This window comes from Malus sylvestris, chromosome 3 (genome assembly GCF_916048215.2).
Source record: "Malus sylvestris chromosome 3, drMalSylv7.2, whole genome shotgun sequence".
Lineage (NCBI taxonomy): Eukaryota > Viridiplantae > Streptophyta > Magnoliopsida > Rosales > Rosaceae > Malus > Malus sylvestris.
Genome location: NC_062262.1, coordinates 24,085,947 through 24,110,055, shown reverse-complemented (window position 1 = coordinate 24,110,055; position 24,109 = coordinate 24,085,947). Strand labels below are relative to the sequence as shown.

The following is a 24,109-nucleotide window of genomic DNA, read 5'->3' as shown; positions in this document are numbered from 1 at the left end:
CACAAATGTTATGTATGAAAACAAAAAGGTGTATTATCTATTTCTCTTACAAATATTAATATTAGCCTACAGATCTCTTTTTAAGGAGTGAAACTAGAGACTCTGGTGCATGATAAAAGTTTGGGGTAAGTTAAGTAGTGCAAATTCTTTTATATATATATATATATTTTTTTTTTTGAACAAACGTTAGCCAAATGGCTGAAAACTGGAAACAAATCATGCAAGAGAGAGTAATTGTACGAAGACTTTCTCAATGGTATGAAATCACTCTTCAGGTTCTTTTAAAGATTAGAAAATTTATGATGTTACGTTTTTAGTATACGAAAATTCATCGAGAATAATTATGACTCATAATGTTGTAAAACAGTGAATAATAATAGTATTGTTGAATTTAAAATTATGAGTGCATTTTTGCTCACCACTATTTAGTGTGGTGTATGCTCACCACCTTATTTATCATTGTTAGATGAGTTTGAATTTTGAGATTTGTGTTTATCCACTACACGAATCTCGAAATTCAAACTCATCAAACTGTAATAAATAGAATAAATAGGGTGATAAGCATACATTACACTAAATGGTGGTGTGCAAAAATGTTCTCTAAAATTATATCTTTTTCTAAAAACGTTTAAGAGCTTTTACACCTTGATATTCTGTGTATCGGGTCAAAACTAGAACAACATTAACAAATTAGTCAACAAAATTACATCCCAGTGGACGACAACGAATCTTACAGTTATTCCACGACAAATCAACCGGACAAGCCTGTCATGTAGTGCCTAGTAACGGCTACTTTACCGATTATAGCCAGTGGCACCCCATCCCACCTTTCCCCAACGGTCACATTTTCTGATTTGTCCTCCGAACAAACTTCCGACACTTCTTCTCACAACGTTTTTAAATCCCAATTATTTTTCGGGAAAAAAAAAAGAACAGAACTTTTTCCCTTTAAATTCATCTCCTTCCTCAATCTCTCAGAACTGAACAATCATTCACAACAACAACATTAATCTGAAGTATCATTTGGAGATTCCAAATATGCATAAACTTGTTGTACTCTCTGTTCTTCTCTTTTGCGTCGTCCCACACTTCAATGTGGTATAAGCAGGCAATGCGCCTGCTCCTTCCCCAAAACCCACCAACACCCCAACAAAGCCACTGTCTCCGCAACCCTCTCCTGCTTCTTCTCCAACGACTTCTCTTGCAACTCCTATGGCATCCCCTCCGACTCAGTCGCCGCCTTCGCCTTCTCCTTCTCCCAAGACCTCTCCGCCAACTTCCTCGCCGACCCCAACTCCTTTGGCGGCAACCCCACCCACCGTCTCTCCAACGTCCCCTCCGACATCGGTTTCTCCAGCGAAGAGCCAGTCCAAAAGTGTGTCTCCACCGGTGAGCGCTCCTAAGAAAAGTCTAGTCGATGCTTCACCAGTTGCAGAGGGTCCTGAGATTGCAGCGACCCCATCGTTACCAGTGGGCATTCCTTTGAGTTCTACAACACCGGCAGGATCCCCGGATAATGTTGCCCAGGGTCCATCAAGCGATGAATCGTCTGCTTTGGGTTTGAATGCGGTTCGGGTAGTTTTGAGCGGGCTGTCTATCTGGTTTGCTTTGGCTCTCTAGATCAGTACACTTCATTTTGTGTTCTCAAGAAAATATATATATAATTTTATTAACTAGGACTTAATTTTTTTTTTTTTTGCCCTGTACTGATAACTCATTGGTGTACTTTCTATTGTTATAAATAGGCAAAAGTTAGAGAAATAACCTTTCTAAGGACATGAGTGAAGCAAGTGCAAAATATCACACTATAACTTTAGTAGCTATAACACAAAAAGGATGACAGATAAAGAGAGGGAGGGATACTGATATTATTTCTCTTGTTTTCTTTCACAGTGTGTTTGATAATAGACAAAGTGTTCTATTTATAGAGTGACTCCCGTAACTACAACCATCAAAATATAATGATGATACTTTTGAAAGTATAAAAAACTATTACTCACTATTACTAAGTCTTTACAACTTTGAGTGGACATTCATTATTCATCCGCTAATTCTATAGCACTCCCCATTGGATGCCCACATATCAACATCAGTTGCCTCATTAAAACATTGCTCGAAAAAACCCAATAGGATAAAATTCGACGTAATCCAATACTCTGCACTAACTTCTGAAACGTGCACTTTGGTAGAGACTTGGTAAACAGGTCTGCCAAATTTTAATTGAAATGTATTTGTCTGACTTTAATAACTTTAGCCTTTTAAAGCTTATGTGCACTGAAAAACTTTGGAGATATGTGTTTAGTTTTATCGCCCTTAATGAATCCTTCCTTCATTTGGGCAAAACAGGCTGCATTATCTTTATGGATGATAGTTGGATTGTCTGTCTTCGAAGGTAAACCACATGAATTCCGGATATAATGGATCATTGATCTTAACCAAGAACATTCACTACTTGCTTCATGTAAAGCAAGTATTTCTGAGTGATTTGAAGATGTAGCAACTAATGTTTACTTTGTTGAGCGCCATGAGATTGTTGTATCTCAATTCTTGAACACATATCCAATTTGTGAGCGGGTTTTATGCGGATCAGAGAGGAAACCAGCATTTGCATAACCAGCAAAGATCTAGTCATTTGTGGATTTCTCTGAGTAGAAGAGACACATGTCTGTTGTCCCATGAAGGTATCACAAAACATCTTTGACTCATTTTCAATGACGAATTGTTGGAGCAGAGCTATATCTTGCTAACAAGTTAATTGAAAAAGCTATATCTGGTCTAGTACATTGTGCTAAATTCAATAAAGCACCTATTGCACTCAGATATGGTACTTCTGGACCAATGACCATTTCATCATCTTCTTTTGGACGGAATGGATCTTTCTTAATGTCCAAACAACGAACGACCATTGGCGTGCTGGGTGGATAAGCCTTGTCCATGCCAAATCGCTTCAAGATTTTTTCAATGTAAGCTAATTGGTGGACCAAAATTCCATTAGCACAATGCTCGATCTGCAGGCCGAGACAATATTTTGTTTTCCCAAAGTCTTTCATTTCAAATTCGCTTTTCAGATATTCAGCAGTTTTATTGAGCTCTTCAGGAGTTCCAACTAGGTTCATATCATCAACATATACTACCATTATACCAAATCTAGAATTAGATTTCTTAATGAACACACAAGGGCAAATGACATTGTTGATATATCCTTCTTTGATCAAATATTCACTGAGACGATTATATCACATTCGTCCAGATTGTTTCAGCCCATACAATGATCGCCTTAATTTGATCGAGAGCATACCTCGTGGTTTGTTAGTTGTTTCAGGCAACTTAAGTCCTTTTGGGACCTTCATGTATATGTCAGTATCTAATTCTCCATATAGATACGCAGTGATGACATCAATAAGTCGCATGTCAAGCTTTTCTAAAACCACTAAACTTATTAAGTAACGGAACGTAATTGCGTCCATTACAGAAGAATATGTCTCCTCATAATCAATTCCAGGTCTTTGTGAAAAGCCTTGTGCAACAAGTCGTGCTTTGTATCTTGCAATCTCGTTTTTCTCATTGCGTTTTCTTGTGAATACCCATTTGTAACCCACATGATTTACATCAGGCGGAGATTGGACTACCGGTCCAAAAACATTTCGCCTTTCCAAGGAATTTAATTATGCCTGGATTGCATTTTTCCACTTAGGCCAATCTTGTCTCTGTTTACATTCATCAACAGAGCGGGGCTCAATATCATCACTTAATATGATTTCAGTGGCTATTGCGAATGCGAACATATCATCGATGATTATTTTACTTTGATCCCACAATTCATTTGTACATGCATAATTTATGGAGATTTCTTTACTTTCATGTACTGCTGTCTCTTCAGGGACATGTGTCTCATCAAGGACATTTTCTTTTTTTGGAAGTCCAGAATCATGAATTGTGGATTTATCATTCATTCTCTCTTCTTGAATGATTTCATTTGGATTCAGTTGTGCCCTTGTCTTTCTCTTTTGAGGGGCTGAATCTTTTGAACCTGGGGGTCTACCACGCTTCAGGAGTGCACCAGATGAATCATTCGCTGCCACTATATTTTGTCCAACAAGGACATCAATTCTTACAGGTGCATTTATAGCTGGTATATGTGATTTTGTCACTTTCATAGCATCATTAAATGCATCTGACATTTGATTGGCAATACTTTGAAGATGAACAATCATTTTCACTTCATTTTCTCATTGAGTGCTACGTGGATCAAAATGAGATAAGGTGGGTACAACCCATGTCAACTTTTACCGTTCTTCTGGAACGATCTTTTCTCCCCCTAATGACGGGAAAATTGTCTCATCAAAGTGACAATCAACAAAATGAGCTGCAAACATATCACCTGTCAGGGGTTCCAAATATCTAATGATAGATGGTGAATCAAAACCCACATAAATTCCCAGTCTACGCTAAGGTCTCATTTTAGTGTGTTGCAGCGGTGCAATAGGCACATAAACAGCACAACCAAAAACTCGTAAATGTGAAATGTTTGGCTGATGCCCAAACACGAGTTATACTGAAGAGTATTAGTGGTTCACTATTGGTCTCAATCGAACAAATGATGCAACATGTAAGATGGCATGTCCCCATGCAGAAACTGGCAATTTTGTTTTCATAAGCAGAGTGCGAGCTATTAACTGAAGCCGCTTGATCAATGCTTCTGCTAAACCATTTTGAGTATGGACATGAGGAACAAGGTGTTCAACATCAATGCCCAATGTCATGCAGTAATCATCAAAGGTTTGAGATGTAAATTCACTAGCGTTATCCAGTCAGATTGATTTAATGAGGTAATCTGGGAACTGTGCTCGTAACTTAATTATATGAGCAAGAAGTCTCGCAAAAGTTACATTTTGAGTAGACAAGACAAACATGTGACCATCTAGTAGATGCATTAACCAAAACCATAAAATATCGAAATGATCCACAAGATGGTTGAATAGGTCCACAAATATCCCCTTGAATTCTTTGCAAAAATGATGGGGAATCAACATCAACCTTTAGTTGTGATAGTCTAATTATCAACTTCCCTTGCGAACAAGCCTTGCAAGGGTTATCATTTGAGATAGCAATGTCTCTGCTCAATAATGGATGTTCATTAAAGTTGGTAATGATCCTACGCATCATGGTGGATCCTGGATGACCCAGACGGTCATGCCAAAACATGTAAACTTTTGAATCAATGAACTTCTAGTTCATGACAGTATGCGATTCAATTGTCCTTATGTATGTATAATACAATCCACTCGACAAACCAGGCAACCTCTAATATACGCTTCTGGGTATCATTGGAGGTAATGCATAGATTCTCCACATTTTCTGCACTTTTTGTTTCAATGTGGTATCCATTTAAACGTATGTCTTTGAAACTTAACAAATTTCGAGTAGATTGAGTAACATACAATGCATTCTATATGGACAATATTATTCCATTTGGTAACATAATCTGGGCTTTCCCCGAGCCTTCAATTACATCTGATTGGCCTGATATTGTTGTTTCCCTTACTCTTGTAAGCATCAAGCTTGAGAAATACTTTCAATCACAAAGTATTGTATGTGTAGTTGCGCTGTCTGCAAGACAAATATCTCCACCATTTCTCAAGTTTTGAGAATAACCACCGTTTTTATCCATGCTTTCTGAGTAAATAGAATTACAGTTAACAAACAATTTATAACAAAAAATTTAAATGCCACTTTTATTTAATTGAAATGTTGGTTTTAAACTACAAGTTCATAAAAATAAAAGTACATCAAACATAATGATTCATTCGGACGGATACACTTCATTCCCCCTTTCCACAATGAAGTTCGAGACATCTAGGTGGGTTGTGTTCAACTGTCTTGATAAGTTACACACTGCATCAGGTATATCCATTGGTTTAGCCTAGTCGAGGAAATTAGTTTCGACACCCTTTTCTTTAAGGGAGGCTTGATATAGATCCACCAGATGTTTTGGGGTACGACAGGTACGCGCCCAATGCGTATCGCCACTACACCTATGGCAGGTTCCATCAGAGTTTCTAGGAGCATTGTTCATACGAGCTTTACCTTTGTGGTGATTTCCATCTTTAAAGCTCAGGCCTGAATTTTGCCTTGGAATCTAGTTGTGAGACTGACCACCATGATTCTTGCCTTTCCTGTTCCACCAACCTCGTTTGTGGCTATGTCCTCATTTATGATTATCGCCACCAGATGATATGGCATTCACTTCGAGGGAAACAACATTCATTTCTAGGAATGGTGCAGATCTAGTAGGTCGGGACTGATGATTTTTCATCAGGAGCTCATTGTTTTGTTCAGCTACCAAAAGCACAGATATCAACTGGTTGTATTCAGTGAAGCCTCGCGCTCTATACTGCTGCTGCGAGAGCACATTAGAGGCATAAAATGTGCTAAAAGCCTTTTCCAACATATCTTCCTCAGTAATGGTATCCCCACAAAGCTTCATCTGAAAGGTAATTCTAAACAACGCAGAATTGTACTTAGCCACTGACTTGAAATCTTGGATCCTTAGGTGAGTCCATTCATAGCAAGCTCTTGGAAGAATCACCGTTGTCTTGTGATTGTATCTGTTTCTCAAGGCCTTCCAGATAGCTAACAGATCTTCAACCGTTAAGTATTCGCTCTTTAGTCCTTAATCAAGATGGCGACGAATAAAGATCATGGTCTTCGCCCGATCTTGAGAGGATGAGCTGTTCTCTTCCCTAATGGTATCTCCAAAATTCCCTGCTTCCAGATGAATCTTGGTATCTAGTACCTAGGTAAGGTAATTCTTCCCAGTAATGTCCAGGGCAGCAAAATCAAGCTTTGCCAAGATCGGTCAACGTTATACCGTCAAGGATCCACAAGAGTTTCCCTCCAACCAAGAGGCCAATCACAGCGCGACACGTGTCAACACCAAGAGGCTAATCACAAGGCGACACGTGTCAACATCAAAGGCCAATCACAACATGACACGTGTCAAGGCCAGAACAAAGCTAGAAACTCTCTTCTATAAAAGGAGATCATTCTCCCACAATAATCCCTAATGTCATTTGTACTAAATCATTCACTAGTACTCACTAAAGGATAGCTTAAACCTATGTACTTGTGTAAACCCTTCACAATTAATGAGAACTCATCTACTCCGTGGACGTAGCCAATCTGGGTGAACCACGTACATCTTGTGTTTGCTTATCTGTCTCTATCCATTTACATACTTATCCACACTAGTGACCGGAACAATCTAGCGAAGGTCACAAACTTGACACTTTCTGTTGTACCAAAGTCCTCATCGATTTTGTGCATCAACATTTGGTGCCGTCTGTGGGAAACACACTTATTCCTACTTTCTTCAACTTTGTCAAGCTGGTTTCCACCATTGATACACTTTCTTTTGACCAGGCATCCCTCTCCAACATGGGGAGCGAAGGAAGCCATAGCACACAGAATGACACCCCATCGCGCCTAGTGTAAGGCAGCAAAAGAAGGAACGAAAGAAGTTCGCTCTTCAAGCTAAAGTTGAAGAGCTGGAGGCTCAGAACAACAAGATAGCAATGAAGAATGAGTTCCTTCAGGAGCATTATGAGAAGCTCTTCGAGACGCTCTATTAGGCTAGGCATACTAAAAAACACGAGCTCATCACCTCCGTGGAAGTCAACCATCAACTGGGTGCCCCCTAACACGGAGGGTCACTTGCCTTCGACATGGATATTCCTGACGAGGAGCGAGCTACTCATCGAAATGTCGATCAACATGAGACTTCTCTCAACCCAGCTGTTTCGACTCGAAGTATGAAAAGTGGAGAAAGACATATTCTTGCAGAAGGAATGGAAGGTTCAAGAGCTGGTTACCATGACTGTCAAGACTTCCTAAGATAGCGATAAAAAAAATTCTATCCACATAGGCTCAAGGATTGAAGACCCAAGAGTCATCGAAGGGCTCGGTCCTCTACCACAACGTAGGCGAACGTCTAATCCAAGAAAGGAACCACATGCCTTGGAGGGACAAGAAGGTGAAGGAAACTCGGGGGACTTCCAAACGGCACATCTAGAAAGCCAATACGGTGAATCTAAGAACAAGCCACATGCCTTTAACCAAACTCTCATACTTCCAAGGGATGAGGAAAACTTACGAATAAGAGTTCTAATATGCCTAACTCCACTCAGGACCCTCTTATCCTGCATATACTTGAAAAGGTGAACAGGCTAAAGGCCGAGCGTCATGTCTAAATCCCTGGTTGGGATCAACCAAGGCCCGGCCATCTCACAAGGAGGATCATCGACACCCCCTTTTAAGATAAGACAAAACAAAAGCTTGGTTTATAACTCTATACTGGAAGGGAGGACCCGATTGAACACCTTAACCTCTTTGAGTCCACCATGGCATATCAGATGCACACTGACAAAGAGAAATGTCTTCTCTTCCCTTCCACCCTCTCTGGCGGAGCTCTAAACTGGTATTGTCGTCTTCCACCTGAGACAGTAGACTCATTTGAGGAACTAAGGAAACTGTTTGTCTTTCAACACATATTCTAGACCATCGTTTGCATTCTGCAGATAACTTGTACACTATTCGCCAAAAACCGGACGAGTCACAACGAGAGTATGCCGGTCGCTTCAGCCATGAGTATTCTCGCTGCGTTGAAGCAGATGACAAGACCGCCTTCAAGGCCTTCACGGCAGGCCTACGTGATTGTTTCTTCAAGTACATGATCAATGCCAACACTTAGAGGACTTACTCTGAGGTGATGGCACAGGCTTACAACCACGCCTCTGCCGAAGTAAGGACATACCAAGAGAACCCTCATATGGTTAACCTTTATCAACAAGTGGGAAGTGGAAGTCAAGTTCTACCAAGTTAGGAAATCTTGGCCATTCAGACACCCATTGCATCATCTCCTGCCTCATTTAGCTACTCGCTAAGTCACCAAATGTATTTTTCACTTGGTAAGATGAAGAATTTTTACTCTTAGCAAGCTCATTACAACAAGAGGGATAAAAGCTCGTATAAAGACAACCAGGGGTGAACATACCGTCAACTATTATAACTATGTGCCAAGCCTCACTTTTTCAAAGTGGAGGACTAGGTACTGAAGGAAATGCTATTATAAGAAGGCATACACATTACAAATGTTTTGACCCTCAACCGCTTGAGATCTTTTGTCACACAAGCCATTCGACAAATATTTACAGAAGAGGGAATTCAAACAACTTCTTCTAAGTCTTTTGCATTCCTAGCACTGGAACACTTGGTTTATGCTAACCTACCTCTATACTCCAACTCAGAGCGTCAACATGCATACTTTGACACAAAGTATGTGATACTAAGTGTTACAACCAACATGGTTCACATATCGAAAGCATGTATCCCTTCATGCATAGCAAAATATTCATAAGCATCACTCATGTTAATCAACATTAACATCATACATTCTAACACATTCATACATAAACATCGTACATTCCAACACATCCATACATAAGCCAACTGTACTTCAAAAGGGTTTAACATATTTTGCGTCATTCGACACTTGCTACAATGTGCCTCGACACCTTGCCCTTATTCTCACCAACTAGGTGATGAAGGAACTCACCTTTATGCCACCAACCAGGTGGTGAAATGTATAACCCGTACTCTAATATTATTGGCAACTTGCCACTCTTATCACCAACTAGGTGAAGAAAGAACTCACCTTCATGCCACTAACCAGGTGATGAAATGTACAATCTGTACTCTAATATTATTTGGCAACTTACCACTTTAATCACCAACTATGTGAAGAAGGAACTCATCTTCGTGCCACCAACCAGGTGATGAAATGTGATGAAAGGTGATAAAGGAACTCACCTTCGTACCATCAACCAAGTGATGAAAGTAACTCACCATTCATTCCACCAATTAGAAGACGAGTGGTACAACTTGTACATGTGAACTCCTAGCATTCACAAATAATCAAAAACCCTCAAGCTTTACAACTCAACTAAGGGAGCACTTATACCTAACAAGAGTTATAGTCACCAACAAAGTCTTATTGCAAGCCAACAACGGCTTCAGTGTATGGTATACGAAGATCAAGCTCTTCAACCCTCTTGCATATCATTTAGACATTTATCTTTGTAACAATGCAAACACTACAACTCGTAGAAAGCTTCACACACTCTTGATCAAGACTGTTCAAAGCAAATTCAATTTATATGGTTCATCCAATCCTTCGACTACTACAAGGTGTGACTTGCATCACAATCTCTTGCTCAACGGTGTGGAAGCAAAATTTGTATATGTTGTCTCTCCCACATTTTCAAATTTCTAGTTTTTCCAAAAAAAAAAAGGAGGGAAATTGGGAAATTCAACAAATTTCTAGTTTTCCCTAAAAAAAAAATTTAAAAAAAAAAAAAAGGAATTGGGAAATTCAAAATGGAAGGCAACTACAAATGCCAAAAGCTTCACACACTCTTGATCAAGATAGTGTGAAGCAAAATCAATTCATGGTACCCAACAAAGCTTCATTACAAAGCTTCACCTACAAAGCTTCATCACAAAAACTTCACCAACAAAAGCTTCAACAAATGGAGGGCAACTACAAATGGAAAAAGCTTCATACACTCTTTATCAAGATCGTGTGAAGCAAAATCAATTCATGGTATCTAACAAAGCTTCAACCTCAAAGCTTCACCTACAAAGCTTCAACACAAAAGCTTCACCAACAAAAGCTTCAACAAATGGAAGGCAACTACAAATGCCAAAAGCTTCACACACTCTTGATCAAGATAATGTGAAGCAAAATCAATTTATGGTGTCAACAAAGCTTCACCTACAAAGCTTCAACATCAAAGCTTCACCTACAAAGCTTCAACTCCAAAGCTTCACCTACAAAAGCTTCAACTCCAAAGCTTCACCTACAAAGCTTCAACACAAAAGCTTCAACTTCAAAGCTTTACCTACAAAACTTCAACATCAAAGTTTCACCTACAAAGCTTCAACTCCAAAGTTTCACCTACAAAAGCTTCAACTCCAAAGCTTCACCTACAATGCTTTAACATAAAAGTTTCAACACAAAAGCTTCATCTCCAAAGCTTCACCTACAAAGCTTCAACATTAAAGCTTCACCTACAAAGCTTCAACTCCAAAGCTTCATGTGACATCCCACATCGTCCAGGGGAGTGATCCTTATATGTAAATTCTCATCCCTACCTAGTACGAGCTTTATCTCCAAAGCTTCACCTACAAAGCTTCAACATTAAAGCTTCACCTACAAAGCTTCAACTCCAAAGCTTCATGTGACATCCCACATCGTCCAGGAGAGTGATCCTTATATGTATATTCTCATCCCTACCTAGTACGAGGCCTTTTGAGAGCTCACTGGCTTCGGGTTCCATAAGAACTCCGAAGTTAAGCGAGAAGGAGGCCAGAGCAGTCCCAGGATGGGTGACCCACTGGGAAATTGCTCATGAGTTCCCAAAAATAAAACCGTGAGGGAATGGTAAGCCCAAAGCGGACAATATCGTGCTATGGTGGTGGAACGGGCCTAGGAAGTGGTCCACCCCAGGCCAAAATGTGACAAATGGTATTAGAGCCCATCTCTGGCCAAAAGTGTGCCGACGAGGACGTCGGGCCCCTAAAGGAGGTGGATTATGACATCCCACATCGCCCAAGGGAATGATCCTTATATGTATATTCCCATCCTTACCTAGCACGAGGCCTTTTGGGAGCTCACTGGCTTCGGGTTCCGTAGGAACTCCGAAATTAAGCGAGAATGAGGTTAGAGCACTCCCAGGATGGGTGACCCACTGGGAAGTTGCTTGTGAGTTCCAAAAAACAAAACCGTGAGGGAATGGTAAGCCCAAAGTGGACAATATCATGCTACGGTGGTGGAGCGGGCCCGGGAAGTGGTCCGCCCCAGGTTGGGATGTGACACTTCACCTACAAAAACTTCAACTCCAAAGCTTCACCTACAAAAGCTTCAACTCCAAAGCTTCACCTACAAAAGCTTCAACTCTAAAGCTTCACCTACAAATCTTCAACACAAAAGCTTCAACTTCAAAGCTTCACCTACAAAGCTTCAACATCAAAGCTTCAACATCAAAATAAAACCGTGAGGGAATGGTAAGCCCAAAGCGGACAATATCGTGCTATGGTGGTGGAACGGGCCTAGGAAGTGGTCCACCCCAGGCCAAAATGTGACAAATGGTATTAGAGCCCATCTTTGGCCAAAAGTGTGCCGACGAGGACGTCGGGCCCCTAAGGGAGGTGGATTATGACATCCCACATCGCCCAAGGGAATGATCCTTATATGTATATTCCCATCCTTACCTAGCACGAGGCCTTTTGGGAGCTCACTGGCTTCGGGTTCCGTAGGAACTCCGAAATTAAGCGAGAATGAGGTTAGAGCACTCCCAGGATGGGTGACCCACTGGGAAGTTGCTTGTGAGTTCCAAAAAACAAAACCGTGAGGGAATGGTAAGCCCAAAGTGGACAATATCATGCTACGGTGGTGGAGCGGGCCCGGGAAGTGGTCCGCCCCAGGTTGGGATGTGACACTTCACCTACAAAAACTTCAACTCCAAAGCTTCACCTACAAAAGCTTCAACTCCAAAGCTTCACCTACAAAAGCTTCAACTCTAAAGCTTCACCTACAAATCTTCAACACAAAAGCTTCAACTTCAAAGCTTCACCTACAAAGCTTCAACATCAAAGCTTCACCTACAAAGCTTCAACTCCAAAGCTTCACCTACAAAGTTTCAACACAAAGCTTCAACTCCAAAGCTTCACCTACAAAGTTTCAACACAAAAGCTTCACCTGCAAAGTTTCAACTCCAAAGCTTCACCTACAAAGCTTCAAATATATATATTTGAAAATTCGAAAGAAAAAAATCGAAAATTCGAAAGAAAAAAATCAAAAATTCGAAAATTCGAAAATTCAAAAAAAAAAAAAAAAAGGAAAGCCTAGGCCTCTTCTTCTTTGGGCCTAACAACTTTCATAACAAATGTACATGAAAGAAGAGTTTTGAGCTACCACTTAGAAAGGAAAATGGTGAAGTTTTGTTACTTTGGAAACTTGGCTACTAGCAAGACACCTCATTCGTCAACTCCCTCGACCGAAAACTTAGGGGACTCCTACCATATGCTACTATACCTCGGTACTTGGAAGTTTCACGACTACTCAATGACTTAGATCTTTCAAGTCTCCAACCGAGAAGTTTTCCTCACTCGGGAAATTAAGGGAGCATTACCTCAACCTACATGCTTCACTCACAAAGCTTCAACATACAAGCTTCAACAAAAGAAAAAATTCAAAGAACTTAGTGAATGAGGCCTTGGTGTATTTAACACAATACGTTGAAATGAAGCAAAACTTATTTATTGATATCTCTGATAAGTTATAAATATGTACATATACATGAATCAAAATAAACAAACAAGAGGGAGCCTTCACAAAGGTTGCTCAGGAGAAGTCTCAGCAATTAGCAGAGCCCCAGAAAGATGAGGCACCAGAGGGTGATCATTCGAAGCCTCAGTACTGGGCAGAACCCCAGAAGGATGAGGCACCAAAGGTTGATCATTTGGAGCTTCATTACGCGATACAGCCCCAGAAGACGAAGGCAATAAATGCCTTTGGAACAAACCCACAAACCTCTAATGATCAAGTAAAATCTGACCATCAGATTCCTACAGCTGGTCAAGCTTCCTCTTCATGTTTGTAGCATAGTCATGTGCGAGCCTGTGCAACTGTTTATTCTCATGCTTGAGCCCTCTGATCTCCTGTTTGAGACTTATCACTTCAGCCGCCAATGATTCAACTTGGCAGGTCCAAGCAAATAGGCGTTGGACTATATTAGACACAGAACCTACACACTAAACAGTAAGAGCCAGAGAATCCTTAACAACCAACTCATCAAACCGTTTGGAAAGTAGTATGTTATCTCTGGGAGTGAGAATGTTCCTGGCCACCACCGCAGTAATCATATTATTCTTCATCACAGAGTCCCCAATGGTAAGAGGACCAATAGGAGAGATGAAGGATAGGCGTCATATGTTGTTTTGAGGAGACATGGCTGCCTTTTCACCAAAGTTCAAGTCAAAACGACGGTCGGATAGGCCAGACATTTTTAGAAATGATGAAGAAAAAATGAGTCCAATAAATCTCTAAAGTACAAAAAGAAGGGGAAAATTCCTACAAGCAATAACTCTCTGAACGTACTTCTTGCACACAATTAGTGCCCTATAAAAGAAAGGGCAACATGGCCGCTTGTTCAAAAATCGAAGAGACACCACTCTCTGGATTTCGAGAAGCGGATTTTCCTAAGTAAAATCTGTCGACAATCTCCACACGCAACATCAGCTCATCGGGTACCACATATAACTTTGCTAAAGATCTCTGACAAAGTTTAGACACATAAAATTTGAAGGTCCAGCTACCCTACTATTACCCACAAGGGTAAAGGAACAACACCACTGCTTGATAACTGGAAAGTCCCTATGTGTGTCAACCTCCGTGCTCCATGGCAAGGCAGATTGGCAAAAATACCCAACCTTTACTCATATCAAAGAAAACACTCCCAATAGGATTGCTTGCTCAAAAATCGAAAAGGCACCACTTTCCGAATCTCGAGAGCCAGACCCTCAACAGGATTACTTGCTTAAAAATTGAAGAGGTACCGCTCTCCGAATCTCGAGAGCCAGACTCCCCACAAGATTGCTTTATCAAAAATTGAAAAGGCATCGCTCTCCGAATCTCGAAAGCCAGCCTCCCAATAGGATTGCTTGTTCAAAAATCAAAGAAGTAATGCTCTCCGAATTTTGAGAGCCAGATCTTTAACATATCTTCTTGCTTGAAAACCAAAGAGGCACCACTCTTCGAGCTTCGAGAGCCAGATTTCCTTGGATAAAGCTTGTCTACAATCTTTACACGCAACATCAGCTCTCCAGACACCACAGACAACTTTTTCAAAGTGCTCTGACAAAGTTAAAACACGTGAAGCTTGCAGCTCCCACTACATTGCTATGACCAAGAAAGGTAAAGGAATAACATTACTACTTGTTGTTGGGGAAACTCCTATATATGTCTACCTTCATCCTTCACGGACAGGCAAACCTGTAAAAATGCTTAACCATTCCTCATATCTGAGAGGGCACTCCCAACAAAGCCTCTCGAAATACTCAGCTTCCTTTCCCCCGATAATACCTCTGCAAATAAGCCACACCAAAGCAAGAGTATCTCATATCATCAGGGTTAAAAGCAAGAGTATCCCATATCATGCTTTTTCCATGTCTTTTCCTTTGCCTTTGCTCTTACCTACAAGACAAGGAGAAAGAAAGCAATCAATCGGAACCTAAAATCAAACTTCCGATCTGGAACTGATTGCCCGGAACCTTTGTTTGGTTGCTCACCTAGCATTGCTCTCGAGTACTCATCCTCAAATGTTGTCAAGGTCACGAATCCTTTCGGCAAATACTTAAGAACAGTTGATACGATATTGGCTCTTTACACTGAAGCTGCCAAGCATGGATGAGTCGTTGAGAAGTAGTGCTCTGAAAGACCATTCAAATGCAAAGGTTGCGCACCACTTCTGCGATGCAAAAGATTAAAGTAGAAGGTCCAACGATGAGCTAAAATAGATCACTATAGCACGACGCCCTCCCTGCAGAACCACATAATCCAGACAGAGGAGCCTAAGTCAAATCCAAGCTCGGCATCGCTGCCCTATCTGAATAGCTCAAGAAACTTCAACAACTTTTCGCTAGCAATGTCGCCAAAGAGCAAAGCATCGCCATACCACATCCATTACTTCTTCAAAAGCAAAAGTATCTCATATCATCTATTCTCATTTTTCTTCTCTTTATCCTTCTTGCTGCCTGCAAGATAGGGAGAATGAGAACAATCAGCCGGAACTTGAAATCAAACTTCTGATCTGGGACTGATTGCTTGGAACTCTGATTGCTTACCTTGTCTGTCACATTTTTCGATAGATCTCCTCGCTCAGAGACTTGGGGGACTTCTACAGATAAGGCAAGTGAAAACGATACCACACTTCGGTACTTAGAAGTTTCGTGATTACTCAGCGGCTTGGATCTTGCAAGTCATCAACCGAGGAGTTTCCTCACTCGGGAACTTAAAGGAGCACTGTTTGTACCATACTTGACCAATCCCGAAACTACTGAGCATCGGTCAACGTTATACCGTCAAGGATCCACAAGAGTTTCCCTCTAACCAAGAGGCCAATCACAGCGCGACATGTGTCAACACCAAGAGGCCAATCACAAGGTGACACGTGTCAACATCAAAGGCCAATCACAACATGACACGTGTCAAGGCCAGAACAAAGCTATAAACTCTCTTCTATAAAAGGAGATCATTCTCCCACAATAATCCTTAATGTCATTTGTACCAAATCATTCACTAGTACTCACTAAAGGAGAGCTTGAACCTATGTACTTGTGTAAACCCTTCATAATTAATAAGGACTCCTCTACTCCGTGGACATAGCCAATATGGGTGAACCACGTACATCTTGTGTTTACTTCCCTGTCTTTATCCATTTACATACTTATCCACACTACTGATCGGAGCAATCTAGTGAATGTCACAAACTTGACATTTTCTGTTATACCAAAGTCCTCATCGATTTTGTGCATCAACAATGGCCTTCGCCCGATCTTGAGAGGATGAGCTGTTCTCTTCCCTAATGGTATCTCCAAGATTCCCTGCTTCCAGATGAATCTTGGTATCCAGTACCCAGGTAAGGTAATTTTTCCCAGTAATGTCCAGGGCAGCAAAATCAAGCTTTGCCAAGTTCTCCATTTTCTTTTCTGAAAGAAAAATGAGATGTGTAAGAACTTGCAATAATATGTATTCCTGGAGGAATATAGTGTTGGAACTTCTGGTTCTTACAAATTTTTCATTTTGATATTCATGCCAAAAATGATACGCACTCGAAACTTCAGGCTCGAGATTTTCATGAATAATGAGAATGGTGATTGTACCGCACCATTCTCATCGAAACAAGCATAGAATGGGCGATTATTCTGCACCACTTAAACAACAGGAAAATTTAAATACACAGAACAGGGTGGGTAATTATACCGCACCACCTAAAATTGCAATGAAATTAAACAGAAGGCAAATTTAAATATGCATTTTGCAGTAAAATTAAATCTGCAGTCCAAGATAGGCGATGATACCGCACCATCTTGGATTGCAGTAAGAATAAATTTGTAGTTCAAGATGGGCGATTGTGGATTGCAGTAAAATATAAATAAACACTGGGTTAATAATCAATAGCTACACCAAACAAGAAATCAAAGAAATATGTAACTGTTAGGTTGAGAACTAAAAGCAGGTATGGTGCAAATAGTTCTTCGTGAGGGTATGTCCAGCAATTGAGGCAAAGGAAGAAGATGAACAGTAAAATCCTTAGAGGAAACATTTTTTTTCTTTCTTTCGGTGAAGGTAGATGGAAACTATTTAAGGTTAGAGGGTCGTGCTGATAACGTGTTATAAATAAGAAAAAGTTAGAGAGATAACCTTTCTAAGGACAGGAGCAAAGTAGGTGCAAAATATCACACTATAACTTTAGTAGCTATAACACGAAAAGGATGGTAGATAAAGAGAGGGAGGGATACTGATATTAGTTCTCTTACTTTCTTTCGCAGTGTGTTTGATAACAGACAGAGTGCTCTATTTATAGAGCGACTCCCATAACTACAAACATCAAAATATAGTGATGATACTTTTGAAAGTATCAAACACTATTACTCTCTATTACTAAGTCTTTACAACTTTGAGTGGGCATTCATTATTCATCCACTAATTCTATAACATCTATCATTTTCTATTGAATGATAAATATTCGTTTATTATTAGAATTTATTTACTCAATTTGTTTTGATTTAATTTTTTTTTTTTTTGTTTTTGTCGAAAGGATGGATTTTTTTTTGTTGGAAAGGAATAAATTTATTAAATCCAAATGACAAGGTTTGCATCAGTTGTAAGAATACTATAAAAATCCGGGCCAATCTCATCCCAAAGAAACTCGCCACCATGCTTGGTAGTAATCGAAGCCACCATGTGAGCAGCAAAGTAACCTTCCCGTGGGAACGAACCCGAACTTAACAAAATCAAAATGCATAGCTAAAGAATCAATATCAAACATCACCCCTTCTAATATTGCATCCCATTCCATTTGTCTATTAATCATACGAATCAACAATATTTTGTTTTTTTTTTTTTTGGAAAAAAAAAACAATATTTTGTTTGCTTTGCTTAAGTTCTATAGGACGGAATAAATAAATCTAAAGAAAATCAATAGATAGTAAGAAATTGAGGGTGTAAAAAAACATTTTCCTACTTTTCTTAGTGCATTGCAGACGCCTTTACAATTGCTACGACTAGGGCTCTGACCTATTTAGTGTGGCTTCTCTAATGCAAAGATATCTCAAGTTAATCACGTATTTTATGTGAAAAATGTAATATGCGTGCGTAATTGAATTTGAGGAAGGGCTAGGTGTGGTGATCAAAATTTTGGAATGGTTTTCAGTATTCATGCCCAAATGGTGAATTAGATGGTCCATATCCATATGGATTTTCAGAACAAAAACAACTGAAAAAAGTAGACACAGAAGCAATTTCCTCCCCAAGAATTTGGCAACTTCATCCTCCTCCTCCTGCAGCTCCTTGCATTTGCATTTCTCCACAAAACCCACTATTGAGTCTCAGTTTCACTCAAGTGTTCCTTCAGTTGCATTTACAAGTTTTCAGTCTCCGATGTTGTATTTCCGTAAAGCTTAACACATTGGTGAATGCAAGATTAATTAGTTGTAGTTGTGAGTTGAATGTGGTGATATATTGTATGAATAATGGGTGAATTTAACGATACATGTATGCATAGAGACGATTTTCATGTCAAACCGAATGTTTAGGAACATGTGATTGACCAAGTATCTATAGAAGGAATTTGTGTTTGTAGAAAGTGTAAGTTGTACCAAGAAATTAGTTTGGAATATCAAATAGTTCATTCAACTAAATCGTTGTGTGGGAGCTCTATGCAGCCCTTGGGATGTTAATCTCCAGAATTTTGTTAATAGGTTGCTTCTGCTCTACTTTTTCTAGTGTTTCCCTTTGCTTTCACATGAATATACAAATTTCCAACATTTTTTATGATATTACTTCTCTTTTAAAGTGAATTGTTAATTTATTGTATGTGTAAGAATATGAACCTCATAGTCGTATAAATTGGATTCTTCTCCTCATAATTCGACATTTTTTGTCAGGCAAATTCCGCTAAAATGAGTTCAAAACTTGCAAAACTTGGTTAGCAGTTGTTCTCACTTATGGTCTATTTAATGCGGTTACCTGTTTGATGCGATTACATATACTGCCTTTTTTGTCCTTGTACTTCTTTTTGTTTTTTTTTTTTTTTGAAAGATTGTCCTTGTACTTCTCTGGTATAAGAAAAGTACTGGGAACAATCCAGCAGCTATATGAAGGCACTTTTAGGGGTAACAAATGCTCAATTTTCTTTTGCACTCTTTTATGAATTTCATTTGAATGGGAATGGTTGAAGTTAGTCACAATGTAACCTCTTAGGGTTTGTAGTCGTTCCGACGTTCTTATTTGTTTAATAATATTCTTATTATTTTGTATTCTTGTTCGTTGTGCACTTTGATATTCAACTTGATATCTTAAATCATTCGAGAATTAATCTGTTTTGGGGGTTAATATCGATCTGTTTGTTCAGTATCAAACTATCAGTTTTGTTAAAAACTTTTTCTCTCCGTGGTGAGAGACCTCCTGAGTGAGTGTTTTTCTCCCCTTGGTGGGAGCTTGTGGCCTGGGATTAGTTATTGCTGGTCTGCTTGGTGTTCTACTGCGCTGTGGTGGATCAAATTTCAGATCCGCTGGAGGTTCTCGATTGCGACCTTTTCAGAGGAGGACGGGGATCTTTAATACGGGTCAGGGAAGAGTCAGTTCCATCTAATCCTTATTAAATTTGGTTGGTGTAAGTGTTATTTCCTCGGTGGGTAGGTGAATCTCTTTATTTCTGCTGGGTGATTTAGGGGGGTGGTTGTGTTGATTAGGGTTTCTGGTGGGCCTTCGTGTGGGTGAGGAGTTACTTCCCCTTTTATGTTTTTTTGGGGATTTCGTCTGGGTATAGGTGTTCTGATGGGGAATTTTTGTCTACTTTGGTATTTAGCTCTCAAGGCAGGTTTGGTGAGAAATTTTAATGCTGTTTTGGCTCCTAATTGGTCCTGGGTTGGTTCTGTTTTCCATTTGTGGTTGTTTCTTCTGTCTCAGCAGTTTATTCTCGGTGTTCAGAAGCCTCAGAGAACAGATCATCGGGTGTGTGAGTGGGAGTGTTACGGGATGGCACGGCAGGAGGTTGAAGACTTGGCTGTTCAATTAGAGCTCAATATGGAATTATCTTCTATGGCGCAGGGGGTCAAACTGGTGGGAGCTGCGTTGGTTAATCGTCCTTTAAACCGATGGGGAGTTCGGAACATTCTGAGAGCCTCCTGGAAGGATTTGGGTGAGATTGAGGTGAAATGGGTCCGTGACAATCTGTATATTATCTCTGTCCCTGATGACAATGTGGCTACACGTATTGTTAGTCAAGTTCCCTGGGCGGTTATGAAACAGAACTTTTCAGTGTGCAGGTGGCCTGTGGAGTTAGCTCTTGCGGAAGTTCAGGTGGAGTTCCTTCCATTCTGGGTTCAGATCCGTGGAATCCCCTTAGGCCTCACGTCTGAGAAAAATGTGAGATGGCTTGTTCGAGATGTGGGAACATTTCTGGAGTTGGAAGATCTTTCTAAGGCCCGTGGTTTTGTACGAGTTCGTGTTGTTGTTAACTCGAAAAATCCGCTAATCCCCGGATGCTGGCTTTCTAGAGGGCAAGACACGGAAACGTGGGTGGAATTTAAATATGAAAGGTTGCAAGATTTTTGCTACAGATGTGGGCGAATAGGGCATGCAAATACTGAGTGTTCCTTTGAACCTCAGAAGGGTCATGCTGCAGGTTACGGGGAATGGACAAAGGCGGCTCCGGTTCGTGATGTGGTGCTTCCCACGAAAAGGGTTGCTTCGGGGGCTGGGGAACACAGGGTGGCGGGAGCTGTGAGGCAATCTAGACGGGTTGTCACGCAAGTGGGCAGCCAAGTTGAACCCCTAAAGGAGCCAGGGGAGGGAGTTCGTGGTGCTGGCAGACTTATGCAAAGTGATTCTCCTCCGCGCTCGAGTGGGGAATCTAAGAAATGGCGTCGGAAGGGTAGGTCAGGAGGGGAGCAGGTTCCTTCAGTTCATTTACATCCTGTAGCAGTTGGTGGGGTTTTGGACCATCCTGAGGCATCACATGTGTCGTATCATAGTAGTTTTGGGGGTTGTTCTGCTGGCACGGTTGAGGAGCTGCAGGGGGGAGATATAGGGGAGAAAGTTGCTAGTCCCGTGAAAAGAGGTAGTTCGGAGGCGGTTGGGGAGCCAAGTCAGGTTTCGTTGAAAAAAATCAAAATAGATACTAATCCTCTGAAGGTATGTCATGGTTTGGAGGTGGGGGTGGAGAACGAGCGGATTGATTTGCTCGACCGTGATGAAGGGATATCTTTGATAGGTGGTGGCGGCTGGCCTTTAACAGCCGCACGATCGCCATGAGTTATATCTTCTGGAACTGCCGTGGTCTTGGGTCGGACACGGTAGTTCGAGCCCTGCATGGGCTTATTCGTAAGTATCGGCCCTCTATGGTCTTTCTATCGGAAATGAAAATGAAAGACCATAGGATTGATGGAGTGAGGCGCAGATTGGGTTTTCAGAAAGGATTCAATGTTCCTCTTGTTGGTAGATCGGGGGGATTGAGCATCTGGTGGGGTGAGGATTTAGAGGTAAATATTCAGACGTCTTCCAAGCATGTCATTGATGCTTGGGTTCGTTTAGTGGATGACGCTTCTTGGACTCGTGTGACGGGTGTCTATGGTACTGCTTATCGGGAGGAGAAAGCTTCTTTTTGGGAGTGGATGAATCATCAGTTTAGTCCATCTTTGATCCCTTGGATATGTGGTGGGGACTTCAATGAGTTCCTTTGGGAGTCGGAGAAGTCCGGTGGCTCGCAAGTGTTATATAATCGGCCTCAATACCTGGCCACTTTCCTGAATACTGCGGAGCTCAGCGATCTTCATTTTCATGGCTCACCATTTACTTGGCGAGGAAGGCGTAATGGTGAATTGGTGGAGGAACGTCTTGATAGAGCTTTGTCTAACCAGTCCTGGCAGGAGTGCTGGCCTAATACGTTGGTCATTCATGGCACTGTCATTGGGTCTGACCATTGCCCTCTGATCATCCAACGGGAGCCTAAGAGAGCTTCAGGCAAAAGGCCTTTTCGGTTTCAATCTGTTTGGGTTAAGGAGGCTGAGTGTTTGAATTTGGTGGAGCAATGTTGGGCAAAACCTGTTGGGGGTGCTGTTATGGGCAGGTGGACGGCTAGGATCAATGACCGTCGCACTCAACTTCAGCGTTGGAGTAGGAGAAAGTTTAAAATGAGGCAGTATGAAATCGAGCAGCTCACTCGTCAGTTAGGTGAGATTCAATTGAACTGGGGAGACCATGAGGAGGAGATAAATAATAAATCGCGAATGCTTGATCAATTGCTGGTGCAGGAGGAAAGTGTGTGGAAACAGCGGTCACGTATTAAATGGCTACAGGACGGGGATGCCAATACTAAGTTCTTTCATCAGTCTACTATGCAAAGGAGAAGGCGTAATCAGGTGTTGAAACTTAAAGCTGAGGATGGTAGATGGGAGGAGAGGCCACAAAGAATAAAGCAATTGGTGGATAACTATTTCATTCACTTATTTACCTCTATGGGCAGCAGATCTTGGGGCTCGGTGTTGGAGCATGTTCCGTCGTCTGTGTCTGCTAGTATGAATAATGATTTATTGGCCCCTATAACTGATGATGAAATTCGTGATGCTGCAATGCGGATGGATGGCTTTAAGGCTCCGGGCCCGGATGGTTTTTCGGGTGTGTTTTATCATAAATTTTGGGAGCCTATAAGGAGGGAGGTTCATGCATTAGTTCGTCTGTTGGATTCGGATGAGATTTCTCTTGGGAATATAAATGCCACGCATGTGGTGCTTATTCCGAAAGTTCCCCACCCGGAAGAGGTTTCTCAGTTTCGACCGATTAGCTTATGCAATTTCTCTTATAAGATTTTGGCCAAGGTGTTATCAAATCGATTAAAGCCGCTGCTGCCGCACCTTATTTCTCCCATGCAGAATGCGTTTGTTGGTGGGCGCCAAATCCAGGATAATATTGGCGTTGCCCACGAGCTTTTTCATTTCCTCAAACTGAGGAAAGCTAGGAGTAGGTTTGAGATGGGGATCAAGCTGGATATGCAAAAGGCGTATGATCGGGTGGAGTGGGATTTTCTGGATGCCGTTATGGAGAAAATGGGCTTTCATGCCAGGTGGCGCAAGCTGGTTATGGGGTGTGTGACCTCGGTTACTTTTTCGATCCTGTTAAATGGGCACCCGGGTCGAAAGTTTGCCCCTTCTCGAGGTCTACGTCAGGGAGACCCGTTATCTCCTTATTTGTTCCTTTTTGTGAGTGATGTTCTTTCTCGGATGATTCAAGGGGCTGTTTATCGGCAGGCGTTGAAGGGTGTTAAGATGAATTTGCAGTCCCCAGTTATTTCCCACATCTTCTTTGCTGATGATACTCTTCTTTTTTTTGAAGGCCAATCGGCAAAATTGCTATTCTTTGGTCCAGCTTATTGATGATTATTGTGCTGCTTCGGGCCAGGCGGTTAACTTTCTGAAATCGTCTGTGTACTTTAGTTCTAATACTCCTTCTGAGCTGTCGAGGGAGTTGGGACACATTCTCCAGATGCAGGTTGTTGATGATCCGGGTACGTATCTTGGGGTTCCTGCTTTGTGGGGTAGATCAAAGAGGCAAGGATTGGCTTTCATTAAAGGTCGGATTCTGAAGAAACTTCATGGGTGGGCGTCAAATACCCTTTCTCTTGCGGGTAAGGAGGTTTTAATCAAAGCGGTTGTCCAGGCGATTCCGGCGTACCCTATGAGTGTCTTTAAATTTCCTGTGACTGTTTGC

At 41.2% G+C, this 24,109-nt stretch overlaps 2 protein-coding genes across 2 annotated transcripts; both read left to right on the top strand.

The window, feature by feature from the left end:
- The first annotated feature begins 1,212 nt into the window (after positions 1 to 1,212).
- LOC126617086 (vegetative cell wall protein gp1-like) lies at positions 1,213 to 1,620 on the top strand. Its single transcript, XM_050285151.1, has one exon. It carries the CDS (start codon positions 1,213 to 1,215, stop codon positions 1,618 to 1,620), a length of 408 nt encoding a protein of 135 aa, XP_050141108.1.
- An 18,514-nt stretch (positions 1,621 to 20,134) lies between these two features.
- LOC126614693 (uncharacterized) lies at positions 20,135 to 21,660 on the top strand. Its single transcript, XM_050282349.1, has one exon. The coding sequence runs from the start codon at positions 20,141 to 20,143 to the stop codon at positions 21,656 to 21,658; it is 1,518 nt and encodes a 505-aa protein (XP_050138306.1). The 5' UTR covers positions 20,135 to 20,140; the 3' UTR covers positions 21,659 to 21,660.
- The last annotated feature ends 2,449 nt before the right edge of the window (positions 21,661 to 24,109 follow it).

Excerpts from the sequence above, each read along its gene's own strand:
- LOC126617086 (XM_050285151.1), top strand. The coding sequence starts at position 1,213 with ATGGCATCCCCTCCGACTCAGTCGCCGCCTTCGCCTTCTCCTTCTCCC.
- LOC126614693 (XM_050282349.1), top strand. The coding sequence starts at position 20,141 with ATGTTTTTTTGGGGATTTCGTCTGGGTATAGGTGTTCTGATGGGGAAT.